General features: G+C 41.7%; 1 protein-coding gene across 1 annotated transcript; it reads left to right on the forward strand.

Annotated features, from left to right (window-relative positions):
* Positions 1–1,951: 1,951 nt before the first annotated feature.
* Positions 1,952–11,278, forward strand: acvr1l (activin A receptor, type 1 like). Its single transcript, XM_073483204.1, has 10 exons — positions 1,952–2,091; positions 2,798–2,881; positions 4,178–4,432; positions 4,545–4,756; positions 5,170–5,269; positions 6,094–6,240; positions 7,785–8,060; positions 8,449–8,646; positions 8,823–8,953; positions 9,844–11,278. The coding sequence occupies exons 2-10, from the start codon at positions 2,809–2,811 to the stop codon at positions 9,973–9,975; spliced, it is 1,524 nt and encodes a 507-aa protein (XP_073339305.1). The 5' UTR covers positions 1,952–2,091; positions 2,798–2,808; the 3' UTR covers positions 9,976–11,278.

Below are 11,278 nucleotides of genomic sequence, written 5' to 3' on the forward strand. Positions count from 1 at the left end.
AATAGATACTGGCTGGGTCTTGCTCCGACTCACTGGAGACTAACGCTCCAGGTAAGCAAGGACAAACAGCACTGACTATTGTTCGCAGCCACAGGAGCTCAGCAGAGGGAAAACATATCGGCTACCTGATACAATTCTCCCTTTTCTCTCTCTCTGCACACACACACACACTCACCCAACCAAGAAATAAATAAATCCAAACAGGCAGAGTTTGTTGAACAGATAGGTCAATGAATGCATCTAATCCACCTTTTAGTTGCAGTGTTACGTAATGTCAAATCTGCATAATTGCTCAGGAGGTGAAGGGTCATCTTGGCTTCCGTGCAGGAGCTCTGTTTTTGGAAGGCGATTGTTGGGTATCTGATCCTCAGCATGCATCGCTGAAGGGACAAGGAAGCACAGAGAGTCACTTTGACTCTGATGAAGACACAGAAAGTTAGTCTTGCATAATTAAAGGCTGCATATCAATCAGTGTGCTACAGTCCCTTTTGTCCCTCTGAAGTTTGCTGTGAGAAGAAGCGCCTCATTCAGCTGCATACCCCTGATGCACAGAGATTCCCCGTTTCAAGTGCAGAGGGACACTTCAGCATCTCTTTTCCCTTGAAAGGTTTATCTTTCACTTCACAAAAGTGCTTTGATGATTGCACCTTGTGAGTCTCTGTGTGTCATATAGTGTTGTCATGATACTGGAATTCCTAACTTTGATACAGTACCTTGAAAAACATCGATACTGGATATCATGTTTGATACCACAGGGAAAAACTGACGCAACATTGAGATCATAACATAATTGATTTTTAGTAAAAGACACGTATGACAAGGCATGTGACTCAAAGTCCCACCCGCCTTGTGTCATGTGATGAGTTGAGATTGTGTAGCTCTCTATTGAATTAAAAAAAACAACTTTAAAATGTAAAATGAATGAAAATGTAAAATAATTAAGGATTACAATTAGTGAGTAAGTAACAAGTAAAATGTATTCACTTTTTTCTTCCTTTGGCACTGCTGATGTTATAGGTTATTCAGCCTATTCCTTTTTCGGTTATTGACTGTAGGAAACTTGCATGGAATATTTTTTGTTGTGATGTATGTGTGTGAATGCAGGAACTTGTACTTTACAGTGTTTTTACATTGTGTCATTGCATCTGTACACTTCTTCCACAACTGGACGTACAGTATATATACTTAAATACAGATCAGAACAACATTTACCAAGAGATTTAAACATTAAAGTAAGATGCCAATACTTTAACCTGAAAAATAAAGTGAGCATAATACCATCGTTGTAAAAAGTCCTTGAGAAGTCGATCTAATAAAAAAGTAAAGAAATCTTGTTAAAGTATTACTTTGATAAAAATAAAACTCACCCATACAAATTGTAATTGAGTAAAAGTCTAAAAGTTTCTGATATTAAATGGACTTAAGTATCAGAAGTAATTTTTGGGCAATATAGTTAATTATCAAAGGTAAAAGTGAATTATACACATATTTACTTGCATGTATATACTTTATACTACAGCTTGACTGATAAAACAACATATTGGATAAAAATACCTTTTTTAACGTGCTACTTTTGCTCTGATACAACATGCAGTCTGCAAAGTAACTAGTAACTGGTGATCGGACAAATGTAGATGGTATAAAAAGCACAATAATTGCCTCCAAAATAAAGTGAACAAGTACCTCAAATTAAACTTTAGTACAGTACTTGAGTAAATGTCACTGGTAAATACAGTTGCTGAGTACTTGAGAGTAAAAGGCTTCAGGCAAAACTTACAGTTTCATTCCCACTTAATTGCCATATAGACATTTTTATGCGATTTAAAGGGAATAAGTTATAATATCACTGATGTCATAGTTATTTTAGCCTACAACCTGTTGGAGGACTCCTCTGTCCCACAATGCACCTCGATGCTAATGTTTTGGTGACGTCACGCGTGGCAGCCAGTGGGTGGGCTGGGCTCGGCTGGGCTGTGGTCCTGCTTTCGGCTTCTTGCATCGCAAACAACGCAAATACGACTATTGAAACGTGACATAGGAATACAGAGACATCACAGAAATGAGTTAGAGGCCGTGTTTCGTGTGTGCCAGGTAGGTGGGTGTTTTATATCGCTCTGTTTTGTCAGCTAATCGCGCGGACTGCCAGGCTGCGCTTTGTGCTGTGTAGCTAGCTTTTAGCTTGCAGGGCTAGCAGCAGCATCGGGCAGCCGCCTGTCTGACTGGCGCCTCCGAGGCGCCTGTGGACGGCCAATAAAACCGCTTGGTAATGGCGTGTTAGTTACAGCAAACAAACAGGCCTGCAGTCTGCGAGGTTCACAGAAAAGAAGGTGTTGATAGCTTTGCTTGCTCATATACTTTACGTCATAAACAAAGGCTGTGACATTGAACTGCAAGGCGTTAGCAGAGTTTGTGTTGTTAGTGTTTGTCAATGCTGCATTAGCCTGCAGAGGAGCAGCACCAGCAGAGTATCTTCAAAGCTAATACTAGTGATACGATTTTAATCAAGAGCTGAGGAAGTAATCAAAACGTTAAGGCAAAAGCATTTCACTTATTTAAGCTAATAGCGTAATTGTATTTGCAATGGACTGCAGTTTAATAACAAGATATGTGTTGAAAATAACTTGACAAGGACAAACAGAGCGCTGTTTGCACTCAGCCATTATTATTGTTGCGTCCTTTCTGTCTGAAGTCTTTGCAGGGATCATCAGAATACATAAAGGGGGTAAATGTAATTATCCTCTTTGCAAGCCTGTACTCATGTGGACTCTCTCTGGCTCCTCTTCCCTCCCCCTGACAGTGCACTGAAACATGGATCGTTGCAGCGTCCACGTCCTTCTGCTGCTCTTGCTGCAGGCCCTGCAGACATCAGCTGAGGGCTCAGGTACTGTGCTCAAGTCTTTCCACTCTGTGCTTTACTGCCTTCACACTGTTCGGCATCTGTTCTTGCTGTGCACACAAATGATCATGAGCAACAGACTGGTAAAATTGGCAAGAAAGGGTAGCCAGACCTCAGAGCGATGGATAAGATAAGTAGAGGTTTATGGTGCATTCAGAATTATTTTACCATGCAGGTGATATTATGGATACAAATGTCACTTTTGCCATGTAGCTCACCATTTGGCAATGTCGCATTACAAAGCTCTGCACATGCAAGATCACAAAAACATATCAATTTCCTAGAAATTAATAAACCTCCCACACATTTACAAGCACATCAGTTGTTATGATTGCTACAACTAATTGGACGCCCAGAAAGGCACTTTCAGATGAAACCGAGCGAGTAACTGAATTTTGAGTCCCTTATGCTGGAAGATTTTTCCTTGGTCTGCTGCTTTTAATAACAATAATATGGCAGAATTCAATACTGGTGATAAACAAATGTACAAAGTATACCTGTTAATTTGAAAACCACGATATACCTTGAACAGGGTGTATAACTGGAAGCCTATTTGCACGTCACTTTGGACAAAATCATCAACCAAATTAATAAATCTAAATCTATCTAATCTTTACAATTTATATATTTTTTTCTCAGTCTCTCATTGGCTAGATCCAACCACATCCAGGGCCAGTTCTAAATAACCATTTTACTGAGTTGTCTAGATAACTTTTCTAAGTAAAACCTAGATCTAGTCGGGTATGGTGACAGCCCATACACAGTACATAGGTCATTGTGAACAGGCAAAACTGATGGAGATTGAATTTTTCCTGTAATGATATCCGATTTCCACTGCATGATTTTTGTGACCTAAAGAATTCACAATAATATATCCATAGAAAATATGAAAAAAAAGTGTTCAAGGTGGAGAGAGTCTGTAAGTGTAGTTGTACAAAAGCGTACAAAAAACTAATTACACTTAATACATTTTCCCATTTTATGTTGGGTTTCAACCCAGGTTAAGGTGCATAACTGCCACCTTACTGTGACAAAGCAAGAATGGAAAGAAATGGAAATTATTTCAGAGACGATATATTTTTTAAGGATGTTATAGTATTTCTGTTATTAACACAATATCAGAAAGAGAAATGCATTTTAACAGAGTAGGCTTATTGTGGCTACTAAAGATGTAATTTGGGGCGGAGTTCCACCCTCCTTGTGTCAGCTACTAGTGCATGTGCCTCTCTGCACTGTGAAACAGCATGACTGTGTGGTGAACTCATATCATTTCTTCCACAGATGGACAGTTGGCGTGTCTGTGCGATAGCCCCAAATGCCTCCAGGCCACACCGTGCCACGGCACACGGTGCTTCTCCTCTGTCAAAGTCAGCAGCACCGGGGTGGTGTTTGAGCGCGGCTGCTTGGAGGGGCCGGAGAAAACTCGTCTGCTTTGCTCCACAGCGCCGTCCTTTCACCAGGCCATTTTCTGCTGCTCCCACGACATGTGCAACAGCAACACCTCCACCAGTTCACTGATGTCTCTGCTTCCAACAGGTGGATATTAATAATGATAATAATAACACTAATTGTATTCTGTACTTGTCTATTAAATAATTTGACTTTTTAATTGTTCCCGTCCCTCTTTCAACTCTACTCTTGCTCACAGCCCCAGAGGGTGAGCCGGTTCGGTATCGTGTGGAGACCTTAGCTCTCTTTGTGCTCGGCCCCGTGGTGGTTCTGGCTCTGCTGTCTGTAGTGTCTGTGCTGGCCTGCAGGAGGCTCCACCATGGCCGTCTGCAGAGGCTGCAGGAGTTTGACACTGAGCAGGGAGCCATAGATGGCCTCATCACCTCCAATGTGGGAGACAGCACTTTAGCGGTAAGATTGAGAGAGGTCCTTGTTGAAACAGTGAAAAGAGATAATAAAGCTTTGCAGCCTTAATGGTGTTTAGAGCTTTAAAGCCCTGGGATTCGTAATGTTTTTGGGTGAACTCATATATTCTATTACAATTTGTATTCACAATTTGTACACAATCATGTAATCAGTAACACTTGCAGGTGTCCTGATTTTACAGTGTTTTCGCCCCAAATTTCTGTCGCACAGGAAACGATTTTGACATAGATGAAAAGAGGAACACCCACACTCCAACTCCAAACCACAACTGACAAAGTTTTGATCTCAGTCGGATCTTTGTCAGTGCTGAACTCCAGCAGTCTTTCACCAACATGTGATGTGTCTGCGCTCCTCTGAAAGACAAAGGAAGCTAATCTGATATGTGTGTGTGTCTTCAGGACCTGTTGGACCACTCGTGTACATCAGGCAGTGGTTCAGGTCTTCCCTTCCTCGTCCAGAGAACTGTGGCCAGGCAGATCAGTCTGATGGAGTGTGTGGGTAGGTATAACATACCACAGTCCACAGCCCATCTGCAGGTTCTGGTTCTGACTGAGAAACCTTACAGAGAGAATTCATGTCACAAACAGTGAAATATTTATATAAAATATGACATACTTAGGCAAAATGCTACAGTACAGATTAGTTTATGTGCACAGAAAGCAAATTGTTGTCATTAGTTTCTATAATAATCGGGAGAATGAAAAGTCTAGTCAGACATTTCTCTCCTTACATAAGTTCTAGGTTGGCAGTTTCATTCTGCTGTTGATATCAGTTTTTTTGGATGACTGTACGTATTTATTTTGGGATGTTACCTGCATTAAGATACAGATCTGACAGCAAAGTCAAACAGATGACGCAAAGGTTAGATCATTTTTGACTTGTTTGCAACAACTGTCAAAACACAAGTCATGTGTTTCTTTGTCTTCACATTCTTTGTGTTGTGTCAAGTTACGACACTTGTCCTAATTTGTTGAGGTAAGGTTTACCCGCTGCCATGGCAACTCTGACAAATTTCATTTTGAGCGTTCAAATCAAGTATGTAGGTCGCATGCCAAGGGATCCTGTTTTGTACCATACAGTACAGTTTGTACCAGTTTGGAATTGGAAAAATGTGGCTTTGTGCCGTTGATGTGGAAACTTCAGTTCTGTGTCAGACAAATCAGACACGGAGCTCTTCCAGCTGCAGTGGGGGTGTAGCCATAAAATAATGTGAAAATACCCTAAGCGCACTTTTCAACATTCAAAATGCAGACAATGATAACCTCTTTAAAACATGTATCTGTATATTCAATTTTCTGTCTTCCTGCGTCCCTCTCTTCCAGGCAAGGGAAGGTACGGGGAGGTGTGGCGGGGCCAGTGGCAGGGCGAGAACGTGGCTGTAAAAATCTTCTCCTCAAGAGATGAGAAGTCCTGGTTCAGAGAGACGGAGATCTACAACACAGTGCTGCTAAGACATGAAAACATACTGGGTAAGTCTGTCTCGCACAGAAGAGTTAAATCTTGCAGATGTTGTTGGTGCAAAAAAGGAAGAGGTTGAATGAAAATGTGTTTTTCCCATCGTCTCCAATGTATTGCTTGCTGTTTCAGTATTGCTACCAGGAACACAGTGGCTGTTTATACCTGGCATTAGGTGATCTGATCACAAGATGATAGCTCTAAATCTGTTAGTTCACACCTGGCTTTAGAAAGCATCTCAACGTAAGTCTTGAGTGACCACTTGTGATCGGATCTCGCTTCCCTGCTCTAGATGCAAAAAAACACATACAACGCAAAACAGACAAACAGGCCACGGGCAGCAAAGAGGAAGCCAGTATTGATTACAGTATTTATAAAATATGACATGTTTACCAACAATAAAATGTTCTCTTCTTTAATAAATTGGTATAAACAGTGAAAGCAGTTAAAACTGTGCGTTCAAACAGCTTCTTCATGTTGGCAGGTAAGACACACTTTTAGACACGGAAGCAGACAGGCTACAGGATTTTTGAAGGGAGTTTTCGATTGCTAGTTCAGTGGTTAGATCAGCTGAAACAGACTGAGTGTTCACAAACATCTGCTGCGTACCTTGGCAGGTCAGACAGCCACAACGCGCAATTTACATTCCGGTGAACCACATGGAAATTAGAAATCATCTAAGACAGTGCCGGCCTGTTGTTGTGGCCTTGGAGAGGACATCGGTTGGCTGTCACCATAACCACTGCGTCCTTCATTGATGACAACCTTGTTGGGACACATCAGGGTGCATTAGCGTTGACACTACAAAATACATGTGGTGAAATGCAACCCAGACCACCTCGACAACTGGTTTGAGTGGTTTTTGTATCGCAGTATGTCTTGGTAGTCGTTAACACTTCTATTTAGAGCCGTCCACTTGTGTTCAAATCATCCAGAACATGTTAATGCCAGGTGTAAACCGCAATGCAAATAATTGCAAGTTAAGGCATGTGGAAGGCGTGGTTTCCACTTGTCTTTAAATCTCAACCTCTATAAACATTTTAACGTCTTAACACCTGTGTATTTGGAAGCAGTTACACATAGAAGTGAAAGCAGTCAAAAAAACAACACCTCTGCAATATTTTATGATGCAATCCTGCAAAAAAGACCAGTAATAATTGCTCTTATAGATTCCTGAAAGTTTAAAAATGTAAACTGTTATGTTTTCAAAGTGAGGAATATGGTTGAATATGAGTAAAGTCCCTGAAAAACAATCTCGTGTTTCATCTTTACAGTCACACAGGGAAACATCTTTGAATATTTTAAATCAAACGATCCAGTCCTCATATTTGTTGTCTCCTGCCGTCTCACACCCGAATAACTCCAACCCAGCATGAAATAACCATGATCAAAACATACAATCAAAGTCAATATGAAAAGCTGGTAAAAACAAACAGTGACAAGACACAGTACATTGATTTCTGTGGGTATAAAAGAATTCTGTGAACGCAAAATAAATTACACAGTTTGAAGATCTTCTCTGATCTGATGACTCATGTTGCTCTGTCTCTCCTCCCAGGCTTCATGGCGTCTGATATGACTTCTCGCAACTCCAGCACCCAGCTGTGGCTCATCACCCATTACCATGAGAACGGTTCTCTTTACGATTACTTGCAGCGAGTTGCCGTGGAAACGCCAGAGGGCCTGGCGATGGCGGCGTCGATAGCGTGCGGCCTGGTGCACCTGCACACAGAGATCTTCGGCACAGAGGGGAAACCGGCCATTGCGCACAGGGACCTGAAGAGCAAAAACATCCTGGTGACGAAGGAGCTGCGCTGCTGCATCGCAGACCTCGGTCAGTCACTTCTCCAGTATTTTATTTCCATCTACTACGATCTATCTCTTATATCCGAACCAATCCACTTGTTGCCATCTGCTTCATGACAATATATTTTAATTTTTTGCTTTACTGATCAGCAGTGAACAGACATTTTACTTAGATCACAGAAGGATTAGATCACAAACGTTCTGGCGTTAAAGGATTTCTCATCAAAATACATTATGTTGATCAAACAAATATGTTGACTGCATCTTTTTCTTCTGAGCACTGTGTTGATGTTTGGAAACCAGCACTGTGTACTTTAGGCTGCAGTTTTCTCTTTTATTTGACAATTTCACAGTAACTCTATCGTTATTGAGTCATAAGTCTTACTGTGATACTGGGTGTAACTGCATGTCTACAGGGCTGGCTGTGACCCACTCCCAGGCAGACAACCTGCTGGATGTGGGCAACAACCCGAAGGTTGGCACCAAGCGTTACATGGCACCTGAAGTGCTGGACGAGACCATTCAGACGGATTGCTTTGATGCCTATAAGAGAGTGGACATCTGGGCCTTTGGGCTGGTGCTGTGGGAGATAGCAAGACGCACTTACAGCAATGGTGAGTGTCATAAACGACCCTCCCTGATTTCTTATTCCAAAATAATAAGCATGGTTATTGCATATACAGATGGAATTTGGGTTGTGCTCTCAGGAGGAAGACCCAGTTTACCACTAGCTCATCCTCTTGCTTGTGTTATTTGCACTCAGTCCTATCGTCACATTTTGGCTTTCCAGGCATCGTTGAGGAGTACAAGCCTCCGTTCTACGATCAGGTGCCAAATGACCCGAGCTTTGAGGACATGAGGAAGGTGGTGTGTGTGGAGCAGCAGAGGCCTTTCATTCCTAATCGTTGGTTCTCTGATCCTGTGAGTATTTCACTATGTAATCTGAGATGTCAAAGTGTGAGGTCAGCTACAGCAAAGTGACTCCCTGGGTTTCAATGGCAAAATGGTTGTGTAGGTCATCAAAATCAAAACCATTACCACAACCACATCTTTGATGCCAAAAATATATACTTGTACTTTATTTATTCCTATTTTCTTGTGAAATACCAGAAAGTCTGAGAATTTTAGGACTTAAAATGATCTAACAAAACAATTTAAAAGGGGAAAATCACTTGGGCTGAATTGCACCAGAAACATATTAAACCTATTACAGTGTTCCCAAAATAATTGGGGACAGCATGTTTTCTAAAATGTCAAGCATGCTGTCGATCTCCCTACCTCTTCTCACACTTGAGAAGTTGTTCTGGAACACAGTCAAAGGGGCAATTTGTAAGATGTGGCCAGGATTCTAGTTGAAAACATTATCAAAAGAAGAAACAACTGTGCTGACTTTATGTCAAAGATGTATATGTACTGTGCTGCAGAGATGTCTTCTAAAGTTAGCTAGCCCTGGCCTGTCCTGTCTCATAATACCACTGAGTACAGGGCCACTTAGCTCCATGGCTTACTTAAATACTAGTCACTACACCAAAGAGTGAGCGGCAGTACGTGCTTATGCTGCCCCCTGTAGTTGTGGAGCTACCCTTCATTTTTTACAAATTACACCTTTAAAGTCTGTGAGCTTGTTAGATGATGTGGATATTTATAACTATAAAACAAGGTGAGGTATTGGGAGGTACCCTGCTCGTACCCAGAATGCCCTTCTACTTCTAAAAGCTCGTGCAGTCACATTGATTGCAGGATTTCCTCTCACTGTGGGCGAATCACTGCACAACTCTCCTTTCATCTCCCGTCCTCTGTGTCTCTCCCAGACTCTCTCTGCTTTGGTGAAACTGATGAAGGAGTGTTGGTACCAGAACCCCTCTGCCAGGCTGACCGCCCTGCGCATCAAGAAGACCCTGGACAAGATCCACAGCTCTTTGGAGAAGGGCAAGGAGTCCTGAGAGGGAGAGGAGCCTCAGCGGCAGCTGCCTGATGTCAGGGATCGGCTTAGAGAAGTGCCCAGTGTTTCATTTAAGGAGAACGGGAGATAAAGCGGACAGACAGAGGAAAGAGTTGTTCATCCAGCCTCATCCTTCTCTTGCTCTCTCACTTTCACTGTGGTTGCCTTCCACCGACATCCCTCTCTCTGACTTGAAGCCCACGCAGACGTTTGGAACTGTCCTGTCTGATAAAGCCAGCCTTCGCTACAGGACACAAGCCTGTCGCCAATGTGTTCGCACTGACCTGAACTGCAGACTGTTACTGAGTGTGAAGAACAATGGATGGCATATTGTACTACTCCCATCCCAATGCTTTAATGCCCATTTTAAGACTGCACACACACACATGCACACCAAACGCTACATACGGAGTGTCTCTTACAAATCTGTTTCTGATCCACGTCCAGTGTTTGTGGCATTCTGCTCAGAGACAATCACAAGGGTTTCACTCATTTAGCTTTATCAACATGCCAACTGTCGCTACAAACACACACACTAACACTCACACTACAGAACAGACAAGTATGTTAACTTACAAAAGGAAAAGAGCCAATAGAATCAAAATTGTTTTTAAACTTTTTAAAAAAATATGATATTTATGTATGAAATCTCCACTGCTACGACACTACTGACGATATGTAAGACGGTGCGTGAAACTGACTGTATACAAATATAGGCATTTACTCTACGGGACCTTCTGTACCCTTACTGTCATTACTGAAGCTAGTGAACTGAGAAATAGAGGGAAAAAGTAGGAAAGTGTTCCCACTGAGTTTTATTGTTGTATGGTCAAAAACCAGGATAAATTACTACACATACACGTTTATCCAGGAGTAGACAAACAGGAAGTACCTGCCAATAGGCATCAGTCTGTATCTTACAATAAGAATATGAAATTAACTGCCTCTGCTAATGAACTCACTGTGGCTGATGTAAAAATAATGTCTACTGTGCAGTCAGAGGGATCAATGAAGAGCTGACTTTTTTTTAAGATATTGGAGCTGATGTGGTTTTCCTTTAGCAAGGTGGGCCTCCCGTCTCCCATCAAGCCATTCTGTACAAGTTAACCTGAATAACAAGGAAAAAACACTCCATCTTCATGTGGAAACTCTTTTATTCAGGATTCATTTCAAACAGATAAAGTTGCCTATTGCAGGTGTGCGGTAACAAATGAATTTATCCACAAATGCTGGGTTTGTTTTGGAAACAAATGTTGCTTTGTCTTTTTTATATGTAATAAAACATTTACTGCACTGTTGCCTAA

Source organism: Pagrus major, chromosome 16, assembly GCF_040436345.1.
Source record: "Pagrus major chromosome 16, Pma_NU_1.0".
Lineage (NCBI taxonomy): Eukaryota > Metazoa > Chordata > Actinopteri > Spariformes > Sparidae > Pagrus > Pagrus major.